The sequence below is a fragment of the Gadus chalcogrammus genome, chromosome 16, assembly GCF_026213295.1.
Source record: "Gadus chalcogrammus isolate NIFS_2021 chromosome 16, NIFS_Gcha_1.0, whole genome shotgun sequence".
Classification (NCBI taxonomy): Eukaryota; Metazoa; Chordata; class Actinopteri; order Gadiformes; family Gadidae; genus Gadus; species Gadus chalcogrammus.
The window spans coordinates 19754277-19780668 of record NC_079427.1 but is presented as its reverse complement, the minus strand read 5'-3'; the positions used below and the strand labels follow the sequence as shown (position 1 = coordinate 19780668).

Here is a 26392-nt window from a genome sequence, read left to right as displayed (position 1 = left end):
GTGTGTGTGTGTGTGTGTGTGTGTGTGTGTGTGTGTGTGTGTGTGTGTGTGTGTGTGTGTGTGTGTGTGTGTGTGTGTGTGTGTGTGTGTGTGTGTGTGTGTGTGTGTGTGTGTGTGTTCTAGAGATGGAAGATAAAAGACGAGAGCATCCATACATTGGAGTCATTGCCCTTCCTTTGACCCTGTTGGGTCAAAACTATTCATAAACAGTGCCTGGTTGCTAGGCAACGAAAATAAGCTCTGATGCACTGCAGAGATTTGTGGTCCACTTATTGGCAGGGAGTGGGGGTTAGGGGCCAATAAGAAATGGTTTTCAGATTGAATCCGACAGGAAACTGGAATGATTTCAGGGACGAGCATAGGATTTGATTGCATTGTGCATTATGATAGTATTATACCTAAAATGCTAAAAATCAGCGTGTTACCTGTTGCAAGTTCCATGGGGGAAGGAAGCATGTTTTGATACTGGTGTGGTCAAATTATTGTCAACAGAACCATTTTGGTCTCCCTTGAACACAAGTAAGGCAATTGAGCCAAACAATGTTTGTCCAGAAATAGAGTTATAGATAGCAAGCAAATGGCAGTTTGTGAAGCTACATTTATCAAAGTACTCTGAGGGGGGGGGGGGGGGGGGGGGGGGGGGGGGGGGGGGGGGTGCGTAAGGCCTGGCTGCGTGCGTGTGGCGCAGAGTTAACCTGCTGTCAGCTCACATCGCAGTCGGCCAGGCAAACATAGAAAGCAGCAAATGGATTTAGCTCTATGAGTAATCCGTGGCACTTTGGCCCCCATGGAAACCGGAGAAGCACAAAGAGTCACAGAGAGGGTCTCCGGAACACCAATTAAAAACCCATAATACTATCACAGACATCCAAGCCGGAGAGAACGCTAAACATGGGGTTGTGGGGACATGTAGGCTGTATATATAGAGCGTATACAGAGTGGGAGTCTTTGAACATTAAGGTTATAGCATTTGATCAACTACCCAAGTTCGATATTCAATTATTGTTTTAGCAGAGGCATTTTTCCCAAGGCGACTCACGATTAGCGGTGCATGTACGCACATCATCCTGACATTTGATTGGCATAGTGGTGAACTTTAAGAAAGTTCACCACTATCTATCAGAAGAAATTGCGAGCTCACTACCAGTCAGGGTGACTGCTCTGAAACAAACAATCCTGTTTGATGATCGATATTTCCTTCTTGGAAGAGACGTCTTTCATCCTCGTAGTACATAATCTTCAAATAATTAGCTTTTCCGTTTGCATTTTTATTTTTAAAAACTTTAAATTTTTAAAGCCGTTCAGCCTTAGAAGCCTTACCACGCTTCTATGCTGAAGAGGGCAACATACATCCTCTGAAGAAACAAACTCTGGTTTCTGGCACAAAGAGGACAAAGAGTTGAGAAACAGGGGCCAAGCCCGAAACCACCTGGATGATTTTCCTGCTTTCTCAGACTTTCTCTCCACCCATGCCAGAAGTCTTCGTATATGCTCCTGGATCTGAGGTGTGTGTTCGGCTTCATGGATTCCTCTCCATCTCTGGGAGGACCTGAATATGTGGAGAGCTGAGCAGATGACACAATGTGTTCAGGTTCTTCTGCGTTCCGGTGCCCAGTGACGTGGGAGGCGACGGTCAGAGCTCATTCCGATGCGTCTAACTTCCTTCTGGATTCAAATCCTAATTCCCACAAGTCCCTCTGGATCACATTGACCGAAACCAACTGAGACACTTCACAAACCAAAACTTCACCCCTCCAGTCAACAGTGGAATCAGAGTCAGACAGAGAGGCGAGTCACATACATGTAGATAAAACACCCTGTGGATATGTGTGTCTGGTAGATGTCTCCCAGCTGCATGCCACAGACCACCAGGTCGGCCGCCTCTCTTGGCTCTTCAGCTTTACACTATAGATTACATCCCTTCCTTTTTATTGTATTGCTTAAGGGCGCTCTGATCAGGATGTTTGGGATATTTGGCCCTAAACTCCATATATCATGGCAGCCTCTTTAGACAGCTTTTCAATACAAATCAAATATTACTGTGGTCTATTAGGGGAAGCTTTTATCAAATGTATTAGTCAGGGACTAATACAGGTAGCATGAGCAGAAGAAGTGAGGAATTACCAACCATCTTAGATATATTCATGGTTTACCCACTGGCTGATCTAAACATTTCTAAATATGCACCCATATTCTGGTGTTACGGCCGTCCATCACTTGATTACATGGGTTATGGATTTGTGTAAGTTACAGCTGTGAATCTCATATGGGCTGACAATCCCATGGTTGTGTGTGCTGTTGACAGCTTTGAACAGCAGGGCGTTGCCATTCTTTGCAGCTATTCAACCTTCTGCTGTTCGGGATTTGCCCCTGAAATCAAAACAAAAAACGCTCTTGGTCATAACCTCTATTTCTTGTTAAAATGGGAATGCCAAGCATGGCTATTTTCTATTATAAGAGAGTACTGCTTCATAGGCGTATTGTGGACATACACAGTCAACAAAGCTCCATGTCAGGAAAATCCCCGAAGGTTTGGACCATTTGGTCCATTAAGCAAGTTGAATAACAACAACCCCGAACCTAACTCATCCTCTTCCCTCCTCGTCTTCACGCGCATGTATTAATGTGAATGGACAGGCTTAAGCATGTGTTTTTCCTGGCAGCTGTTACCTATCCATCCATGTCAAATCAGTGGAACCCCAACAGGGAAATGTTGCCTGATCTCTTATGTGACAAACACACACACACATTGTCTGTCTGTCTGTCTGTCTGTCTGTCTGTCTGTCTGTCTGTCTGTCTGTCTGTCTGTCTGTCTGTCTGTCTGTCTGTCTGTCTGTCTGTCTGTCTGTCTGTCTGTCTGTCTGTCTGTCTGTCTGTCTGTCTGTCTGTCTGTCTGTCTGTCTGTCTGTCTGTCTCTCTGTCTGTCTGTCTGTCTGTCTCTCTCTCGCTCTCTTTACCTGCTGTTCTCTCTCTTTCTCTCTCTACATGTCCTTCTCTCTCTACCTGACTCTCTCTTTCTACATGTCCTCTCTCTACCTGACTCTCTCTCTCTACATGTCTCTCTACCTCTCTCTCTCTCTCTCTCTCTCTCTCTCTCTCTCTCTCTCTCTCTCTCTGTCTCTGTCTCTGTCTCTGTCTCTCTCTCTCTCTCTCTCTCTCTCTCTCTCTCTCTCTCTCTCTATAAGGTTTCAGATAACCTTTGTGTGCTACATTGCCCGGGAACAACACCCGTATACCTCGTCGAACACTGTGTATGCTTAATCAGTCAGCAGTATCAAGGTGTGTCCTGAGAACGAATTTCGAACCATCAGAGCAGGTAATCAAGTGAATGGGCCTTGGCGACTGTACCCGATCGCAGTCTTCTGAATGACTTTCTCCCCTGTTTCCCTGCTGTCTGGGGCGCTGGGGTTCTTAAAGCAGACAGCAAAAGACCTACTGATGGATGGTCGACTATCAGGCTCCGATGTGGACACCCCACGGCGGTAGGAGCTGGTCCTAATAGCTGTGTGTGTGTGTGTGTGTGTGTGTGTGTGTGTGTGTGTGTGTGTGTGTGTGTGTGTGTGTGTGTGTGTGTGTGTGTGTGTGTGTGTGTGTGTGTGTGTGTGTGTGTGTGTGTGTGTGTGTGTGTGTGTGTGTGTGTGTGTGTGTGGTAGTCCTTGAGAAAGAGCTGTTCTGTTCCCTTGTTCGGTTCTGCACTGAATATCCCTGGACTTACACGCACACACACACACACACACACACACACACACACACACACACACACACACACACACACACACACACACACACACACACACACACACACACACACACACACACACACACACACACACACACACACACTAACACCTGCAAATGTGTGTTCGCAGACACACACACACATGCAACCCAAATTCTGTTTTATTACTGCCTTCTCCTTAGTTTATCTCCTCCATTTTGCAAAGCTTAGGCCAAGGTGAATCAAAAGCATGCCTGTGTGTTTGTGTGTGTGTGTGTGTGTGTGTGTGTGTGTGCGTGGGTGTGCATTTTCATGCAATTGCTTACCTCTCTCAGCTGTGCTGATGGCAGTAAAGGGTAAAGCGATGTGTTTTCAAAGCTGGTTGTTTCTCCCCACAGTATCACTCAAGGCCATCGCCCTGGTCCGTCGCTCTGTTATGGTTCTACCGGTTCTGCTGAGTCACCCAGAACCTATTAAAACACACTGACTCAGACAACATCTGCATGCTGTGATCTCCCTGCTGCCTTTTCCTCTGCCAGCTCAATAGACACACTTATTAAAGTGTACTGGCCAACTCAACATTGGATTGATTGATGTCATTGCTTTTGCATTAAATTTAGTAAAATCCTACTTAGTCGAATATTACATTTCCAACCAGCATTTTAATGACATAAAAAAACTGTTTGCATTGCTGGGATGGCATTTCAACGATGCTGCCACTGTTGCAGTAAGATAATTAAGAGCTATAGAAGAGGGAGGCTATTGTTTCCCCTGGAATATAGCAAAGGAATAGCTGCCATTAGTTTGACTGCCTCTGTTGTCTGCTTAGTTTGAAGTACTGAGTCTCATCCTGACATGCATGAATCTCCACAATAGCTCCAGCTCTCAGCAGTCTCCTCCCTGGGTTCAAGAGTAGGAGAGACACAACAGCTGAGAGTCTCCAAATAAAAAGCCTCTCTATGAAAAGCCAAGCCAATTAATGTGTGTGTGTGTGTGTGTGTGTGTACACTTGTTTATGCGTGGCAGTGTGTGTGCATGTAAGGGCCTCTGAGCCCAGCCCTTGAAAGTTAATTCTCTATCTCTCTGTCACTCTCTCCTCTCCACTCCATCTGTTGCCTCTGGACAAACACATGGTGTCTTGTTTGGCAACGTCAGCAAAGTGCCGGGCCCCCTGGACGAGGAGACCCCGGCGGCCACTGAAGTCATCCCCGGGGGGGGGGGGGGGGGGAGGAGGAGAGAGAGAGAGAGAGAGAGAGAGAGGAGAGAGAGAGAGAGAGAGAGAGAGAGAGAGAGAGAGAGAGAGAGAGAGAGAGAGGGAGAGAGAGAGGGAGAGAGAGAGAGAGAGAGAGAGAGAGAGAGAGAGAGAGAGAGAGAGAGAGAGAGAGAGAGAGAGAGAGAGAGCGAGAGCCATTGTACCTCTTCTGGTTATCAGGTTGCAGGCAGGAAGACGCAGGTCATCTGGCCTGACATGCCCGGTCACTGCCTGCTCTTTACCTAGAAAGTCAGAGTACCCCGAGCCCAGGAACCATGAAGATAACATCACAAAATCGACATAGCATGACAATGCTGGCTTTTGGAAATAATTACCTGTCAGGGTTATTGTTATCATTGTATTATTTTCACAGTGAATAAAAAGAGAAACGGCCCACATTAAGAGATAGGCTCATCGGATGATGATGTTAGAATGCACTGATTGCGATATCTCCTCTGATCTTTGTTCATCGTGAGTGGGGGTTGGAGGAGCATTCGGCTGCCAAGGAGCAACGTGGGAGGCATGTCATGATGTCTATTAGGGATGTAATAAATACCCCAAACCATTACAATTGATGGCACAGTCCAAATCCCAGCGAGTATTCGAGCATTCGTAGGCACCCCTAGTGTCCTTTGCCTGGAACTGCCAAGGATCCTTGGATATGAAGGAACTTAGGGAACACTCCTTACGTTGTTCGTAAACGGCGCTGTCCAAAAAGAACGTGCTGAAATCGATTGCTCTGAGATCGAGTTTCCATTTCATGCGCAGGTGCATGACAGCGTTCTAAAAAATATTGCAGTCTTTGCGAATAATACTTTGCTTGAAATCTCCTTCTAGGACCGTTCGGGAACCACGCCTATTGAGGTTAACAACTTTGATAAGTCTAAACGTAGGCAGCTGTGTTCCAATATCCATACTATCTCTACCAGTTTGAGTACGTAGGGCGTTCCAATTAAGATCGGGGGAAAATAAGTGTACTGAAAGGACCCGGATGGTGTACTCGGTCAACTGTCAAACCACGAAGTGTGGATCGATCAAGCCCCCAGGAACAGTGCATACTTCCGCAATCCACCAGCGCTCAGCGGCCAAGCCTGGTATTGCAGCTGTTTAAGCGGGCTGTGGACGGGTCCCTCGATTCAAGGGGCCCAGAAGTAGATATCTCCGTTCACTCCAATACAAGTTGGGAACAGGAATGTGTCCCCGCAAAAAATGACTGGATGTCAATCAAAGGCTCATAATTATCTTAATAATTATCTTTATGCCATGTACTAAAATAATTTACGTTTTCTCTTTTCACGCGCCAACTCAAGCGTTTTATTAGCCGTTTTATCTTATTATTTTTTGCTGGAGAAGGAGGGGTGGGCAGCTGAAAGGAGTCGTAGTGAAACAAATGTTGTTTCGGTCAGCATTTGAGAGGGCCTAGTGCACAGCTCCGTTAACTTCTCCTGTCCGAGGTTTTTGCTTTTACCTAACATGAATGACGTTGATGGTTTTAAGGCACTTTGTTGACTTTTTATCACAAAAAGTGTTTTAGTGATAAACATTAGACTGGTTCAGCTGCTGCTCAATGACTCTCACATTCCTCTGCTTGCGATCATTGCGATTCACCAATTATTGATCAGTTTATTCAAAAGATCCAAAGGCAAAGAACGGGTGCATTACGGTATCATTTTTATAATATTGTTAATAGCCCTAATAAATATTTAAATTGTGTTAGTATTACATTTTTCATTTGCTTGTTTATGTATGACAGTGAACAATGTTGGTTAAGGCCTATTACAAATATTTATGTGGTTATAGCTACTACAACCTCATTGCTGATCGATATGTAACCATTTATTTGTATATATTCCAACTATTTTTCGTAAATAGTCAGATGGAATCTGTTTCTTAAGCAATAACGTTGAACTGTACTGTTTCTAGGCCAACATACATTTATTATGTTGTTGGTATTATATGTTATATGAAGCAATCTTTCATATTTATGAAGTTACATTTTACTTCCATGGTCGGTAAACACACAACTGCGATCACTCAGACCTCTCGCTTATGATGCTACAATGCTAACAATGCTAACAATGCTCGCCTTTGAAGAAAACGGAGGCTCAAGCGCGCTGATTTGGAATGTGGTCCCATATGTCGTCATAAAGGATCTAAGCTCCTCCCCTTTCTCTTCCTTGCCCGCCCAGAGAATTTGGCCCGCCAATGAGACACGACCGTGCGAGCGCCACGTGTGTGTGTGTGTGTGTGTGATTACACACACCGTAACGCAAGTGTTTGCTGTCGGTTCTTTGACGTCTCTTGTATTTCCAAAACGAGACTGTAGTGGGGTTTATCTCAGCCATGGTTGAGAAGGAATTGGGGGAAAGGAACTTTGGCTTTGACTCCCTGAAGTACATGAACTGCGACATGCCGCCGGTTGCCGCGAGGCACCACCGGCGCGACGCACCTTCGCCCGACAGCGGCAGCGGGCAGCCGGCAGCGGGCAGGGAGCGGTTCAGTCTACTTCAGATTGATGTGGAAGTGGAAGAACCAGAGACGTCGGAGTACCCGACGAAGTCGTTTGTGATTCATAATATCGTCTGGAGGCAAACACAGCTTTTGGCCGTGATAATATGTGTTTGTTGATATAGATATCTATGTATAATACGATATTATTTAGATAATAAGTTAGTGGCCCACTAATACCTATATTAAAGCATCCATAAAATAGCATGTCATGGGACCTTTAATAGAAGTGGAATTACTTCTAATCAACAAACACATCGTGTCAGGGTTTCATTAAGCAATGACTTCATAATATGCTTATCTGCTTGGCAACAGTGCTTGAAGCTTTATTTTGTAGTTCTAAAGTGTTTGCAAGCGCAACAATGGAGTATTTTGCCCATGTGCCTGAAACACTATAGCCACTCATAATTAAGACACACAGGTTACCTTGGGAGGCACATGGTACTGACATTTACACACACACACACACACACACACACACACACACACACACACACACACACACACACACACACACACACACACACACACACACACACACACACACACACACACACACACACACACTGTTGTCTGCACGTGCCAACTCCCAAGGGTCATGTTGGTACGGAAATGACAGTCCTTCCATGCTAACGTGCGGCGGGATGGGAAAAACTGTTAGCGGTGTACAGAAAATAGTCTTAATGCACACATTGCTCAACTATCGTCACTATTCATATACACCTCACCGAAACATCTGCTGTACAAGTGCTTTGTGTTTTTTAAGTCTGTGTGGGTGTGTTTGTGTGTGTGTGTGTGTGTGTGTGTGTGTGTGTGTGTGTGTGTGTGTGTGTGTGTGTGTGTGTGTGTGTGTGTGTGTGTGTGTGTGTGTGTGTGTGTGTGTGTGTGTGTGTGTGCGCCCACAATGGTGGCTGCAGCAGAAATCGACTGGCTAAGGCTTCTGAATATTCTTGGCATTATTCAGTTGTTTTTCAGTGTTAATTCTAACAGGACACAGTGTAGGCCAGCCAGCAAAAAACAAATTCAATTGTCCCCCCCCCCCCTCATTGATTCCAGTGAGCAGTTTTCGACATGGCTATTTTATTAAATGTTAAACGTATGGAATTGTTCCAGTGTGCTTTAATTATTTCACTTTTCGCAGTACTTAGAGGCTACAGAGAGATTTCGTTTCACACGATCCCTTTAGTCAATATACTTCATATTAAATACGACTCATCTCCCCATGGACTTACCAACCTAGACTAACCAGTCTATTCACCCATTCCATACCCATTACATTGTTGATATCCCCAATCCTCACACATGATTTGTGTGTCCAGGTGTGCCATTTCTGTGATTTGTTGCCGGTGAAAGTTAATGATAAGCTCTACAGCAAGTCAGGGCAAGTTTGATTGATGGCAGGAGTTGGAATTATATGAGAGTAATTGAGGCTGTGTTGAACAGTATCTCCGGCAATCGGTTATTCAAAGATCAGCACACCGTACCACTTTGTTACCTTTCACAATGTGAGTTTAATGAAGCAGTTATTCTACAGTCACTCAAAGAACCTGGGTGGAGTAGCAGTCTGCTGTGTACATTAAACAACGCTCAGTGGACTGTATCCTGTTTAGAGCGCCCAGGCAGGTAAATGCAATGCTCACTGACTTTGTAAAGAAATCCCCACTGCGCAGTTGATAAGTGCATGTTTTTGTGTGTATGTGCTGTGTGCCCGCTTGGTTATGTGTGTGTGTGTGTGTGGATGTTTGCATAAGGCCAATTTCATTAATAGTGCGTTCAATCACCTTTATGGTCCCAAAAGGTTTTTTAAGGGACTACAGTAAATCCAGAGTAGAGTTGGGAACACTCACACTCACACACTATGCCCTACTCCCCAAAGGAAAATACTTAGCAAAACATCCCTATAAGGTAAAAGACAGAAAAGAGGAGTCTCTTTTTAAGTTGAGGCTTCTGTAAAATTGGCCCGGGCTGTTTTAATATATGCAACTTGGGGGAGCAGCCGTAGGAAGGCCTTCCAACAACACGAGAATAGCAATATCTATTACTAATACAATGTCAGGAATAGCACAGCATCACAGCAAGGCCAAAGTAGTGATTTGGGTTACAGGGTTTCAGGTCAGCAGATCAAGTTATAAAACATTTCTCCAACTGTAAGCAGCCTGTGGCCACCCATTCGGTTGGCTTTACTGAAACATGCATTCCCATTTCAGAGAGATTTCTGGTGAAAATGGGTTGGGTGTATGTGTGTATGTGTGTGTGTGTTTGTGGGGGGGGAACGAGATAGTAGCACTGAAAAAACAAAGTTGACACAGAAAGTTGACCTGCAGCTGATAATTTTAGAAAAGTACAGTAAGAAACAATGGTAGAGTAGGAATTTCAAACAAGCCTGGTGCAAGAAAAGCAAGGGTCTTGTGGTCTGCAGTCTGTCTTCCTTCGTTAGCGATGTGGTTTTAATGCACGGCATGCCATGGCATGCAATGGCATTTCTCATTGGTGGTAGGTTAAATTTAGCCGTTTGAGATAGCTGCCACTACTAGGGGTCACTACTGTGACACCAGCACACACAGACACATGCTGCATTCACCCAACCCACCCCCCCTACACACACACACACACACACACACACACACACACACACACACACACACACACACACACACACACACACACACACACACACACACACACACACACACACACACACACAATACACAGACACACACAAACACCCACACACACATCTAGCCTTTCCTAAATGTGTGTGTGTGTGTGTGTGTGTGTGTGTGTGTGTGTGTGTGTGTGTGTGTGTGTGTGTGTGTGTGTGTGTGTGTGTGTGTGTGTGTGTGTGTGTGTGTGTGTGTGTGTGTGTGTGTGTGTGTGTGTGTGAGAGCGTGTGTGTGTGTCTGTATGTGCGTGTGTGTGTGTCTGTGTGTGCGTGTGTCTCTGTGAGTGCATGCCCTGCCCTTTCCAGACCTGTGACAACATTTTCACCGTGTGTGTCTTGCAGCTATTTTAAACTGGTCAGTTTGGCTTGGCAAAGGTCTGACTGAGCACCAAAGGCTACAGTCGTCTATCTCTGTGTGTGTTTGGGTGTGTGTGTGTGTGTGTGTGTGTGTGTGTGTGTGTGTGTGTGTGTGTGTGTGTGTGTGTGTGTGTGTGTGTGTGTGTGTGTGTGTGTGTGTGTGTGTGTGTGTGTGTGTGTGTGTGTTTGTGTGTGTATGTGTGTACCTGCGCACGCATGTGTGTGTGTGTTCAAAATTCCCTAAAAGTCATTATGTTCTTCTGACAGGTTACGGCTGATGTGTGAGATGTTGGGCACAAGAAAGAGATAGAACAAAGGAGAGAGTAAGTGAGAAAGAAAGAGTGAGAGAGCGAAAAGGGGAGGGAAGGGAGGGTTGAGGAGGTGGCAGAGGAGGTGGCAGAGGAGGTGGCAAAGGGACCCCAGAGAAGTGAGAGACTTGGAATGACAGTTGGAAGTGGCTCATTTTAAAAATGGAATCCCTTACAGATGGCTGATTACCACTGGGCCCATCAGCAGTGGAAAAAAGCTCTGCTCCTAAATTGGTCTGAAAAAAAGACCAACGGTCCTTTTAAAGAAGAATGGGGAGAAAAGGCTTGTGAAGATAATAGAGGAGATTCGTCCACACGGTCTCTCCACAGCGCTATTAAATCATTAAACCGTCAACTTCACACACAACTACATTAAAATGGCTGTTTTGGTTTAAATTAAATGTTAAATGACAATTCATACAAAGCCCCCCAATCTACACCATGCATTAGTGACATTGTGATGGCCTCATATGTATTATCATATTATATACTCGACAATATATATCGATATGTAAATAGTTTCATATTTTTTATGCTCAGCTTTTGTATTGTATGTATGTGACATGCATGTTTCCACCACTTTTAGGTTTAACGATCTGATAAATGGATGTAAGGAAGGGAATACATTTCCCCTTTCCCTAATAAATGCAGAGATCTAACAGAAAACATACAGAATGTTGAGGGGGGGTGGGGGTGTGGGCATTACACAGTATACAGGCGTGCAATGGCTGCATTAATGCATGCGGTCCGTGGCAGATGTATGCACTTAATGGTGAACAGGTGAACAGCCTCCGCTCTACATACGTTGACCCGAAGACAAACGGTGGGAGATGACATTCATTTATCTTTCCCATAGCCCACGTCATTTGATTTACATCACAATGTCACGTCTCAGAGTCAGTCGTATTGCTGGCAGCTGAGCGGTCTGGGCTGGCAGCAGCAGCCCACACAGCGAGGCGGGGACCGGCTCCATGCGGTCGCACGCGCCCTTGTCTCATAGCCGCCCGGCCCTCCTCGGACTTTCCCAAATCGATTTGATTCCGATAAGCGAGGTTGCGATTCAATTTATGATGATTCGATATCGACTCGGTGAGGGATGTTTCTGTTATTGGACCAATTCTCAGATAATCAGTGCTTTGAATTGTAAAAGGACCTTTGTCTTCCACAAAAACGTTTGAGTCCCAACTGTGGTCCTTTGCTAGACGTCATTCCCTCTCTTCTTCAACCCACTGTCCTGTCTCTCTCCTCACTGTCCTGTCTCTCTCTTCACTGTCCTGTCTCTCTTCACTGTCCTGTCTCTCTCTTCACTGTCCTGTCTCTCTTCTCTGTCCTGTCTCTCCTCACTGTCATGTCTCTTTCTTCAGTGTCCTGTCTCTCTATTCAGTGTCCTGTCTCTCTTCACTGTCCTTTCTCTCTTCACTGTCCTGTCTCTCTCTTCACTGTCCTTTCTCTCTTCTCACTGTCCTGTCTCTCCCCTCACTGTCCTTTCTCTCTTCTCACTGTCCTGTCTCTCTTCACTGTCTGTCTCTATTCAATGTCCTGGCCATTGAATGACAGAGCCAATGAAGATCAATTAGAATGGGAAAACCCTTTTTATTGTTCCCAGCCCTATTGGCCACACATGCACAGGGCAGTGAGGAGGCTGGACAGGGCACTGCATAGTGCTCCGTGGCCTTTCAGATAAGCTCATCAATCAGTGAAATTACATAGAGAGATGAGGGATGAGGCTATGAATGTGTGTATATGGAGGGCTCGAGGGGGGAGGGGGCGAGGTTGTTAGGGGGGTATGTTCTCTGCCCTCCAGACCTGTTGCTGGAAGTGTTTCCATAGGGCATTGTGTATACATGTCCCAAAGTGGAGGGCGTGTATGCGTGCGTGTGTGCGTGTGTGCGTGTGTGCGTGTGTGTGTGTGTGTGTGTGTGTGTGTGTGTGTGTGTGTGTGTGTGTGAGTGTGTGTGTGTGTGTGTGTGTGTGTGTGTGTGTGTGTGTGTGTGTCTGTGCACGCTTTTGTACCCTATAATAGAAGGGACTGCAGAGGAGGTGGCATGTAGCTGGTAGTCTGACAACTGTTTGTTTTAGGAGACGCTGGAGGAACTGTGAAGTGACAGGAACGACTGGCCGGCACAGGACACTCCGGCATGTGTGTGTGTGTGTGTGTGTGTGGGTGTGTGTGTCTCTCTGTGTGTGTGTGTGTGCCTCTAGGTCTGTAAGCATTCCGGAGAGCTAGATTGATAGATAGATAGATAGATAGATAGATAGATAGATAGATAGATAGATAGATAGATAGATAGATAGATAGATAGATAGATAGATAGATAGATAGATAGATAGATAGATAGATAGATAGATAGATAGATAGATAGATAGATAGATAGATAGATAGATAGATAGATAGATAGATAGATAGATAGATAGATAGATAGATAGATAGATAGATAGATAGATAGATAGATAGATAGATAGATAGATAGATAGATAGATAGATAGATAGATAGATAGATAGATAGATAGATAGATAGATTCATAGATTCATAGATTCATAGATGGATAGATGGATAGTTGTGAATTAAAATCCTTTGCACACAATAATTACCATATTTAAAAAGTCTGAGAATTGTGACTTGGTTGGTCTATTACATGAGAGCTCCTCAGCCTGGATGTATTGTTGTTTCTCTGTGCGTTTATCACACAGGAACTGCACTTGGTCACATAACTGTGTTTTTGTTCATTAGCGGATGGATCGGCACGCGCGTGTGTGTTTTTGAGTGAAACTGAAGGGATACAGGTGTCTGGTGGCCCCTTGATGACGCAGGCAAGTAACCCCAGTGATAAGTGGCTGCGTGCGTGTGTGTGTTGGTTTGTGTGTAATGTCTGTGTGTGTGTGCGTGCTCATGTGTGTTTGCGCACTCATGTGTGTGTGTGTGTGTGTGTGTGGGTCCTGCCATGTGGGACTCCTCCAGTTTTTCTCTAACCGCGGTTGTTTGTCACAGACCCGCAGTCATTAGACCGCCTTCCCACACAGAAAAATAGGTGGGGGTGGGGGGGAAGGAAATCCTCATGTGGTTTGGGGAGAACCTGTTACATGGCTCCGTTCAACAAGTCAGCTGCTACACTTCAGCTCACATCATTGCCGGTGGAGACGGCAGAGCTTGAAACAGAAGAAACAAACAACATCTTATTCTTCCCATGTTGTCAAACAGCACACAACCTTCATGGGTCTGTGAAGCAGTGCATCTGGCAGCTGCCTTGTTACCATGGCATGAGCAAAACACACACACACACGCACACGCGCACACACACACACACACACACACACTACCGAGGAACGCAGCAGCAGCAGCAGTAATTTATGCACAGAGAGAAACAGTGACTGCTCGGTTAATTGTCGTCTTTGTTGTCTGTTTCCCCTGGTTTGGTCTGTTCCCCTGAACAATTACCGGAGCCCAGCGTCTCCGCTCCGCTCTACAATGATCCGTTTGGTTAATTGACCTCAGTTGAAGACGTTGGTGAGCAGAAGCACCAAAGATGATGCACACTTTAGGGCCTCGGCTGGTTGCTGGAGTCCTCATGATTGTTCCCCTTTCCCCATTCGTTTCTGTGGCTTCACACCTCCTCTTGAAGCCTGAATCACCCCCCCCAACTCACCACACATCCTCCCGCCCCTTTGTGATTCATACCCAATCAAATGGCCCGAGATCAAATTGAACATGCGGCGATGCGTCACACCTGACACTAATAAGAGAGCGATAAAGCTCTTTAGTGAAATGAGTGGCAGGGCGGTGTCTTTGTTAATGATTGTGATTATTCCCCATGAAGACAAAGCACTAGCAAAAAAAATCCCATGAAGGTAAACAATGTTGATGGATAGATGGCTGCAGGGAGGAAGCGCTGGATGGATAGATAGCTAGCCATGCCCATTATTGATTTCTCTGCATCTCCCATTTCTTTCATGTGTTCAATCAGAAGTCATTCAGCCAGTCACTTCATGCCACAGCCAGCAGAGGAACAGGTGGCCGAGTGGAGAACGGCCCACACTTAATACGCTTTTGGACGGCCCGCTCCTAACCTCTCTGGCCGCTCTGCATGATTTGTAATTAAAAGCTCACATTCACCCAATCACGTTCACACACTGACTGAGGTGTCAACCATGAAGCTTGTGTGGCTAGAGATGGATGAAAAGAGAAACGATGACAGAAAACCCATAGAGATGATGCAGGATGTGCGTATGGTTGTGTGTGTGTGTGTGTGTGTGTGTGTGTGTGTGTGTGTGTGTGTGTGTGTGTGTGTGTGTGTGTGTGTGTGTGTGTGTGTGTGTGTGTGTGTGTGTGTGTGTGTTTGAGTTATGCTTGTTCATTATTAGTGGGTGTGTCAATAAACGGAAATCAGTAATTCATGCATAGATGGAACAAGGTCAGGGAGATTAAATTACAATTAATAACAAGGCAGAAACAAGGACACAAAGAGAGAGAGAGGGAAAGAGATAGAGCAAGATAGAGAGGGATAGAGAGAAAAAGCGAGAGACAGTGCAAGAGAATGAGTGTGCTTCACTGTGGAGAGGTGAGGAGGCAAGGGAAATGGGAGAAGGGGTGGGGTGGGGGAAGCGAAATGGGCAGTCCCTGGACTCAATCCTGCCCTATCAGAGAGAAGTGGGCGGGGTTTAGCAGTCAGGAAGGAGGGTGCAGACAGGCAAGAGACACAGAGAGAGATAGAGAGAGCCGGAGCGTGTGTGACAGAGGGAGAGAGGGAGAGAGGGAGAGAGAGAGGTGTAGATAGGTAGAGGTAGTCAGACAGAGAGATGCAGTGTCACAGTCTGCATCGGTGCATTGTTTGTAGAGCTGCTCCTCAAGGACCATGTTGTGCTATGGAGCTACATCGCAAGGATTCCCAGTGCTGTGAGTGGGGGCACACAGATACAACTTAACCTTGAATCGGCCGCAGGAGCAAAGCGTTCCCTGTCCGGAGCAGAGGATCAGTGAATTGTTGTGGCATTGAAGGGTGGAAAAACACAAGCCGGAACGGGATCCCAGTTACACCGTCCAGGTTTTCTAGGAGTGGAACACCTTTATGCTGCCGGGTTCGGGGGGAACTTTGGTTCATTAGGTGCCTAGTGCCGGCCTGCAGCTGGGCTCAGAACGGAGAGAGCCGCCGCACATCTGGTCCCGTTCCAGGTTGTTCCTCGAGAGCAGGTTTTGGGTTGTTGGGACACACCTTTGGAGACAAAACCAAAAGAAGACTCTGCAAGAAACTTCTGCACCAACACCAGAACTACCGGCAGCCTCCTCTCAGCGGGGGGGGGGGGGGGGGGTTGGGGGGAGTTTGGGAGCGTAGCCGTCCCCCAGGAGACTGGAGCCTACATAACCTTGGGACCGGTTGTCTCAGAGCCATAAGACATGTCGGAGCCAGCCAGGGAGCGTGTGCACAGCAAGAAGGCTGGTATCCGGGCGGCGGTGATCCTGATCGGACTCCTGCACAAGTCTCGCCGGGCCAAGGAGAGGGAGAGAGAGCGGGACAGGGAGAGGGAGAAGGAGCTGGAGGGCGAACGGTTCGTCCAATTATGTCCAAGTGTGTGTGAGTGTGTGTATGTGTGTGTGTTTTGGGGGGGAGCTGTTTTTGGGTCAAGGCAGAGAGGCTGGCCATGCCCATGTCTATGCTGCAGTGTCCGATAAGGGATTTTTAAGAGAACTTTGACTGCTGGAGTGTGTGTGGGTGTTAATCTTGAGTTGGCTGAGTTGCTTAATGACTTGCTGATAGCTAACTCTTTTGTCTTTTTATTATCGGCGGCTCTACATACATTGCCCTTGGGCACCTATTTGGTGTGTGTGTGAGAATGTGTGTTTTGGTTTGTGTGTGTGTGTGTGTGTGTGTGTGTGTGTGTGTGTGTGTGTGTGTGTGTGTGTGTGTGTGTGTGTGTGTGTGTGTGTGTGTGTGTGTGTGTGTGTGTGTGTGTGTGTGTGTGTGTGGTTGACAAGCCCTGTATATGTGGGTCAGGGGATGTGCAGGGGTAGACGTGTGAGATTGATAGATATGTGTAAGGTCAATTGGTTTGTGTTGAGCGACATGGCAAAAAGAAAGAGCAGAGAGAATAAGGTATAAGATGGCTTCGGTACCTCCAGTATCTGGACACTTAGAATCCTGTTCTGAGAAAGAAATGTAGGAAGAGGTGAGATAAAGCAGAAGAGAATAAGGAAAAGTGCAGAGGTGTGCTTTCACTGTCTACCAACACTGTGCCTCTTTGCTTTTGCTAGCTATTTCCCCGCCATGAGTCTCATCCATAACACACCGAGGCATAATGAGCACGTCTCTGAACATACACGTACGGATTTAGAATGACATAGCACTATGACACACACAGAGCGACGGCTTCCTCTTTGATCAAAGTTTTGCTCTTGCAGAGGGTAAACTGTCGTCTATCATGAATTTTGTATTTTTAATGGCTGCATGAGGGATAATGCTATCTGGCTCTTTCTGTTCTATGCTCTGAACCAGTACTTGGGTTCCCCTGCTAGGCATGGGAGCTGGCCCCTGTAGCAGAGAGATGCCATGCTTTAGTGCCCACTAGGCCACTGTACACATGGGGGCCGATAGCAGATTAAAGTGCCTTTGTAACGATTACAAGCTTGTGTCACCTAGCCAAACAATCTCACTGTCGCTAAACTCATGTCTCTGAGGCACAACCTGCAATGATAGTCTGGAAACAATTGTAGATCAGAGCCTCACATCAGAAGGATAAAAACAATATATTTTAAGAGTCAACATTGTCAGTCTATATTTGTTGTGAAATAATGTTGGTTCAATTTGACCATGAAGGTTGGGGAGACTAATATTGTAATTTATGGCAGGCTTTCATGGCGGGGTACTAAATCCTGTTTTAAGTATGAGGAAGTTACCCCTACTTCACACACCACTGTACATACACTGGTTGACTTCTTTATTTTTATGGTTTGATTTCCATCATGGCACTTCCCTGTAGCGATCACATCTGTTAAATCATTAAATGGCCACATACAAGCTTTGCTGTTCCTTCCTTAAAGGCACTGTTAGCAATGTCGTCGTTTTGGCTACTTTTCTGTCCATTTTTACGGTCGGCACCCCCCTTCCTCCTCCCCACATCACCATAAATGATTCCTGTCTGTTTTACCTGTCAGCTATCTGTTCTTCAGCTGTTTACTTTCACTTAGTACTTTGTACTAACACGTTGTGTAAGTCCTTCCTTGGAGCACGGGGATCGGACTTGTTCCGCCATTGTCAGTCAACAATGCAATACTGCTGCCTGCCCCTGAACGTGCAGAGAGGACCGCCTCTTTGTGGTGTTTTCTCTTGTGATTGGATAAAGTTGGAACAGGATACCAGAAAATGTGTCTTCCGTTTCCTGCAAAACGGAGCGACTGGGATAACTATTTAACTCGACCCATCACCCCACATCAGTGACGGCTGTTGAAAAATAGAGCTATTTAAAAAAATTAAAAATTGCTTACAGTGCCTTTAACCCTTCCATGTGGCCGTGCTGAAGTCGAACCTCGATCCCCTGTTTGATGTGTGGCGGCCTTAGCACTAGCCTACTGCCATCAGGGCAATCGACGTGTGCAATGAGACAAAACTCCTGGGAGCCTGGGAACCGGCCACCTGACAGCAGTGTGTTGGGCTGGCAGGACAATCTGAAACCACCATATAATCCCTCCTTCATAGATACGCTCAGCAGGCAGGCAGGCACGTAAACACACACACACACACACACACACACACACACACACACACACACACACACACACACACACACACACACACACACACACACACACACACACACACACACACACACACACACACGTGATGTGCACGCACACACACGGACACAAACTCATGCACATACACACTTCTTTGGACCGCCTGTTTTTGTTCCTTTGAATAGATTAATATGCATGCCCGCACGCACTCACTCGCAGACACACAAAGACAGCCCCCTGCACGCACCTCTTGCAAGTGCCTGTTTTTGTTGCTCAAATCAATTAAAAGGCAAGCCCACTCCGCTGGCAGGCGTATGGGGGCTGTGCAGAGTAGTTTGGAGGCTTTGTGAGGAGGCCAGGGCCTAGTCGGCTTGTGGTATTCCTGTGAGCCACAGAGAATAGGTTGTGTCACTGATTAGTCATGTTCTGTGGCGGTCAAGCCCTGTCCCACAATTAATTGGCAGGTATAGCCTGAAGGATGGCGTATCTGTAACATGACATTCAAACCATAACTCGCTGTGTGTGTGTGTGTGTGTGTGTGTGTGTGTGTGTGTGTGTGTGTGTGTGTGTGTGTGTGTGTGTGTGTGTGTGTGTGTGTGTGTGTGTGTGTGTGTGTGCAAGTAGCATTTTAATTTCAGACGGTTGAGATTAAAGCTTTCAATGCTTATTCATTCACATACACACACACACCCACACACACACACACACATACACGCACCCTGTTACTCTACATATTGCTGTGTCCGTCGATGGGCCTTGGCCACGTCACATCATTACTAAATGCCAGACCAGTCACAAGTTTAGCATGTGTGTAAAACCCCCAGGTTCTGGGTCTGTTGTCATGTAATACAGCTTCTCTCTGTCGCCCTGATTGATGACACGTTCAAGACAACAACAGCTTTTCACCAGGAGTGCCATGCTGTTGTGTTCCACAGCATGACTACCAGATGATTTACTCTACTGTAATCCACCGATTTATTCACTTTGTTTTCATATTATGCCTTCTTATGACGGTAAACCAATATTTTCTGGTTTGTTCTTTGGTTAGCTTTTCTCTGCCATCATGGGTTCGATATCGTCGTCGCCTTACTTGGAGATCTTACTGCGGGGAAATTGAGGGTAGGACTTAGGTGAATGGGTGAATACAAATGTATTCCACAACAGGCATGGCAGCGGAAAATAACATACATAAACACATGCGGAAACACATACATGCATGCACACACACAAGCACACTCTCACACGACACATTGTCCACACATGCACACACAAACCCCCACACACACACATAACACATTATGGGTGTTTGCCCTCTATTAATTTGAACAGCAGGGGGCCGTATGTGTCTGAGCTCATCTCCATCATTTCAGAAACCATTCATCCCAGCTTCAGACGTGTTGTAGAATGCAACACGTATTTTATTTCATAGCTAGTATGCAGTGCACACACCATATGAGATAGCAAGACGACCCGCTGACTCTCGGCTGGGTCGGGAAAAGGCAGGTCTGCACACTGTCTGAAAGCGTCCTTTTGTCCCTGGGCCACCGTTGCCTTTGGTCCAGAGGGATGGATGTATAGCTGTGCCCGGGGCGTCGGGGAACGAGGGAGGCATTATATTATGTCTAGGTGTGTATCTGTTTTCTTCGAAACTCGATACATGCGGTGAGACACTGTGAACGCAACCCGAATGTAACCGATTTAATGACTCGGAAAAACCTAATAACTGCTCTTCAACGGGCGTTGAATGATGATGACATACTTTTATTAATCCTGATAAGGAGATTCAATCTCACTGAGGCAGCTCCCTGCCTCACCGAATGCTGTCCGGGAACCAACTCCAGGGTAGGGCCCGGGAACCAGCTTCAGGGGTAGGGACCCGGGGACCAGCTTCAGGGGTAGGGACCCGGGGACCAGCTTCAGGGGTAGGGACCCGGGGACCAGCTCCAGGGGTAGGGCCCAGGTACCAGCCCCAGAGGTAGGGCTCTAGCCTGGGCCTGGGAGTGTTAAGAGTGTCTATTGTTGCGTGGGAGGAAACCGGAGCCCCCGGAGGAGACCCCCGGTGAACACAGGGAGAACACACATACTCCATTCAGAGAGATCCCCCCCCTCCCCCTTCTGGCTGTCAGGCAGCAGTGCGGACCACTCGGTCACCCCGGGACTGGATCACCTCTGAGATCTAAACCAATAACTTCTGAACTTCCATATTTCCTTTTTGAATTACTGACTTATTTAATCACTTGGTATCACAGACAAAGAGCGTAGCATGCGTGTGTGTGCGTGCATTTGCGTGATTCAAGATGGACTTTCGGACAAAAACAACAACGTCATTTGACGTGTTCAAATGAATGTGTAGTTGTCTTTCCTGTCTTCCTTCCCAGAACACTGGGCTGGAACCTGGGTTTGTTTGTTCTCTTGTTCTATACACAGAGCTCTGCCTTCTGGTCTCCCACTGCATCTTACATGCCTCCTCCCTCACCCCAAACCACTTTCACCCACTCTTTGTTTGTATCTCTTTGTATTTCCCACCTCAACATTAATCTCTCTCTTTCTCGCTTTCTCACACTTTCTCTCTCTCTCTCTCTCTCTCTCTCTCTCTCTCTCTCTCTCTCTCTCTCTCTCTCTCTCTCTCTCTCTCTCTCTCTCTCTCTCTCTCTCTCTCTCTCACCTTGAAGCTTAAACTGAACAAAGCGAGTTGGCAGTAACTGTGGTAACACTCCTTTGGCTACGTTAACACGTCAGTCTCACGCATTGCGTGTTGGTCCCAAAGCAGCCGGGGCCACATGGAGGCCAGAGGGCCATTTCCTTGTTTTTCCTAACCCAGCCTTAATGTCTTTCTTTCTCTCTCTCTCTCTCTCCCTCTCTCACACTCTCCACTGGTAGAGTGGAGTGGAGGACTCCACATTCACCGCCTTGCACGCATGAATAGTGCACACACACACACACACACACACACACACACACACACACACACACACACACACACACACACACACACACACACACACACACACACACACACACACACACACACACACACGCGCACACGCACACAGACATTCACACATCTCACACCACACATACACATGAACACAGTGTCACACACACACACATACACACACTGTGCACATGCACATGTGCACAGATACAAACACACACACAAATTGAATGTGTCAACGCGATGAATATGTGAGATTGCATACTATCTCAAGAGTTTAAATGTTCTGTGTTTGAGTGACGGTGTGTTTCTGATATGTTTGTGTGTGCGTATGTGTGTGTGAGTGCAGTTTGTTTGGTTGTTTGTGTGTCAGTCAGTGACAATGAGCCATGTCTAAGGCTGTAATGGATGAGGTGGAACCGTCCTTCTAACAAGTGCCCAGAGACCCACCCAAGACAGCCCTATTTACCCAGCAGCATACCCAGGATTGGAGCGGAGATATATTTAGCCAAGCGAGATTCAATAATTCTCTCTCTCTCTCTCTCTCTCTCTCTCTCTCTCTCTCTCTCTCTCTCTCTCTCTCTCTCTCTCTCTCTCATTCTCACAGACTTTCTCATTCCTCTCTGCCGTCTGCCTGGCTCTACCCCCCGTCCTCGTATCAATCCATCCCTTAACTTGACATGTTTCTCTCTGTCCACGTACCTGTTCCTGCTCCTCCGACTGGACTAGTGTATTTAAATGGTTTTTCCTGTCCTTCTGTAAAACCTGCACAGGTTGTAGGCCCTGCCCCGACCAGAAAAAGGCTGAAGTGCATCTCTATTGAAAGGGAGACAGACAGGGAGCCACTACGTTGACAAACCGAAATACTCTTGTTTTCCTTCTTCTCCATTGTTGACGGATGGCAGGGCTGTTGACTTGAGCCTGGGGTTGGACTAGGTATAGTTTGTGGTAAAGCCCCATCCTTATATCCCCCCCAGGGGGTTAACAGCAGCAGCAGCAGCCATCTTGGATCCAAGTGGCTGCCAAGCTTAAGTTATATCATAACAAAGATTTATTTGTCTAAATATCATCAAAGATATATTTACATGTATGTTACTTCCTATATTTCTGGAGACATAGGAATGTGGTCTAGTCTACATTCAACCACAAAATGCTAAATAATTATTCTTTGCCATCAGGGTGATTCATAATTAATCAAATACATCAACCAAAATATTGACTCAAAAGATGTGAAACAATGTTGAAACAAGTCGGGTTTAACCAGCAGTCCTACGGAGGAACGGACACAGTAGTATAAAGTATATAGTTGTATTTTTTAGGTCAGAGAGATTCCCAGCGTCCCTGCTTCCCTTCTGTCAAGCTGTCTTGTCCAGACTCCCTCACCCGTGGATTTCAAATCACCTACAGCCTATCAGTTCAAAGTAAAAGACCCCAAGACTGACCCCCCCCCCCCCCCCCTGAAAAGCTGCTTTCGCTGTGTTGCGGGAAAGGCCAAAGGAGAGATGGGCTGCAGTGGTGGGAGCGGGGCTTTGACAAGAGAACATGGAGGATGTACAGACCGAGGGATGTTGGCTCTGGCTGAACGCAGAGCCGCGGCTGACCTTATGGAGAGCCCTTCCTCCTTGTCTTCATCCTCATCCTCCGTTAATGGTCTGTTAAAAGTCGCTCCTGGCCGAGTCTCCATTTGTACAAAGCATCCATACAATGTTCATCGCAAACAGCATTTTCCATTCAGTGATTTCTATGTATGTGTATGTGTTTTTGTGTGTTTGTTTGTGTGTGTGTCTGTGTGTGTGTGTGTGCCTGCCTCTGCCTGCCTGTGTGTGTGTGTGTTTGCGTGTTTGCCTGTGTATGAGTGTGTGTGTGTGTGTGTGTGTGTGTGTGTGTGTGTGCCTGTGTGTGCCTGCCTGTGCATGCGTGTGTGATTGTGTGCCCCTCTGTGTGTGTGTGTGTGTGTGTGTGTGTGTGTGTGTGTGTGTGTGTGTGTGTGTGTGTGTGTGTGTGTGTGTGTGTGTGTACGTGAGCTAGGTTCAGGACTCCTACTTTGACAAAGGGCGGCATAATTAAACTTGACTTGAGAGAAGAGACGAGGGACACTGAACGTTGCTCCCTCCTGTATGGGATTACAGTGAGGAGGGTACCGGGATCATAATGCATTTAAGCTCATGGATCAATCAATGCATTCTACTGCATGCGGATTCATAGGAGTCATGATTATTGTAGAACACTCTCTACACCCTTTCTTTGCAGTGTGAACAGTGCCCTCTGGGTCGATGTGGTCTGGGAGTGCAGAGATTAATGTAATGAGAGTGGCTTTAGGTTGAAGTTTAATACGTACTGTGTCAATACAAAAACAGCTGCCCCAACAACCACAGTTGTACAGTTCTGATTTCGGGTTTGAAGACAAAAACCATTGAAAGACTCTAGAATCTCTCTCTCTAGAATGTCCTCTCTTCTTCCATTTCTGCTTGTTCCTATTTTCATCCATTGATTGATGAAATGACAATACATTAAACCATCAGTGTTGACTTCTGGCATGCCCCCTCTGCCATTTCAGCACCGCCCTCAAACCTCTCACCACAAGCTCTCTCTCTCTCTCTCTCTCTCTCTCTCTCTCTCTCTCTCTCTCTCTCTCTCTCTCTCTCTCTCTCTCTCTCTCTCTCTCTCTCTCTCCTATTAGCCGACATTTCTGTGCTGTCATTGTCAGGTCTAATAACTGATATTGCCCTGGATTGTGCTCTATGGCTTTTGCGATCTCTGTTCTGGACAGAGTGGAGAGCTGACTGTTGCCCTGTCCTCTGTATTACCAAGATCGTGCTGCCTCCTGTCTCTTCTCTCTGACACACACAAACACGCACACACTGACCCACGGAGACACACGCGCCAGTCCCCCTGCACGCACTTACACACAGACACACACCCACAAGCGCACGCACTCACAGACACACACATGCCTGAACTCGGATACACATGCATATACACACACACACACAAACACACACACACACACACACACACACACACACACACACACACACACACACACACACACACACACACACACACACACACACACACACACACACACACACACACACACACACACACACACACACACACAAGTCAATGATTGTGCCATATTAAGTCCATTAGGGAAGCCATCAGCTCTTTAATTGTCCGGTCTGCTTAGAGACCAGGATCCTTATTGAGTTTCACACAAAAAAAGGAAAAAGACAGAGAGGACAAGCTGAGCTAAAAAGAGAAATGAAGAATGGGCCAGTGGGATACACTGGGGCATCTGTGCACCAAGGCAAGCTCCAATACCGCTGGTTCACACATTCTGCCTCCACTATTCTGTTCCTGTTCTCTCTCTCTCTCTCTCTCTCTCTCTCTCTCTCTCTCTCTCTCTCTCTCTCTCTCTCTCTCTCTCTCTCGTTCTCGTTCTCGTTCTCGTTCTCGTTCTCTCTTTCTTGGTGTGAAGTATTTTATACCTTGATGAATACATAGTAAATATATCATGTCAGTTCTCCTGACCAATCACACTGTTCTTGGCCATATCCACAAGAGATCCTAATGCATCTGAGTGAATCCAAAGTCTAACAAACTGATATGAAACCCTCCACTTCATCCTCCCAAAGCCTCCTGGTAATGCCAGCTGAGCCATGCCAGCTGCCAATCCAGGAGGAAATCATATTGATTGGCTACACATTTAATTTAGATTTGTCTAGATTAGCACGGTGCTGGGAGAGTAAGTTGTATGGATTTTACAAGAACATCACTTGGATTTGGCAGGATTTGTATGAGACCTGGCTGCCCCTTGTTTAGGTTTGTTGTTGTCTCTGGTCCCTCCCTCCGTCGCTGGTTGCCTTGGTTCCCACTGTGTGTCTCTCGTTGCCCTTTCCCACTAAATTAACTCTAGTTCTGGATCCGGTTCAGTCCAGGAGCCTTATAAACTTGAGTAGGACATGCCCACTGATGTCGTCATGGTTCCCACTTCAGGGTCAAGGTAAACATGCTATTTTTGGGCTCCAGTTGGTGACCAACTCTTTTCGTTCCTGAGTGGTTCAACATTAAGTACTCAATTTGGGACGGAATGCGTGCCACGTTGAATGTAAAGGGTTAACAATCTGTTCGTGCCACTTCCTATCTAGCACAACACACAAACACACACAGACACACATACATTACACACACACAAACACACACAGAAAACATTTGCAGCAAACATATTACTCAAATTGAGCTAACTCAATGACTCTGTTGATCAAATTACGCTAGAATCAACTATAATCAGTCAAAGATGGTTGCAAGCAAAATGTTGCATTATATTAGGTCTGCCCACAGCATATCTTGTGCTTGCATGCATACAGTTGTCTCCCCCTTTTGTATCGATTGCTATCTGATATGGATGGTCTGGTTTCGGGGCTGAAGCTTGTCAATGGTACTGGTAATGATGCTACTTGTACTTTGTCGTAGCAGGGCACATTCATACCCCAAATTTGGTTCAAGAATTAATAATAATATTAATAATGATAACAATTATATGAATAATAATATAAAAAAAAAAGAATGATAAATATTTTAATAATAGAAATATATAAATATTGCATCAATAATCATCATTATTATTATTATTATAAGAAATAAAATAAAATATGAAACTGTATAATAATACGTTTCTAATAATACGGTAGAATTATTAGTTTACTTTTTAAGATTACTATAAATTTGAAAATAATGCCATTAGTTATTTTTGAAGCGGCCCTAAAACCGAAAACCTAGCATAGAAACTCAGCTTCAGATCCCTCTCCACGTGAACTGTGCTCTAAATACCAGGATGACAGTACCAAGCTAAATAATAAAAGTGTTTCATGTCTGCTCCGACTATTTATAAATCATGCCCACAGGGAAAAATATCATGATTAACT

General features: G+C 46.0%; 1 protein-coding gene across 5 annotated transcripts in view; it reads left to right on the top strand.

Moving 5' to 3' along the window:
• The window catches only part of rap1gap2a (RAP1 GTPase activating protein 2a), a 77082-nt gene that overhangs the window by 12161 nt on the left and 38529 nt on the right, over positions 1 to 26392 (top strand). For 4 of the 5 annotated variants that reach the window (XM_056610344.1, XM_056610342.1, XM_056610341.1 and 1 more), the window contains exon 1: positions 16130 to 16347. The exons of the other annotated variant lie outside the window; for it this stretch is intronic. In XM_056610344.1, coding sequence (XP_056466319.1) covers positions 16196 to 16347 — 152 coding nt within the window. In that variant the 5' untranslated portion in view covers positions 16130 to 16195. Of the gene's footprint in view, positions 1 to 16129; positions 16348 to 26392 lie in introns of those variants that run through there. 5 annotated transcript variants of the gene reach the window in all.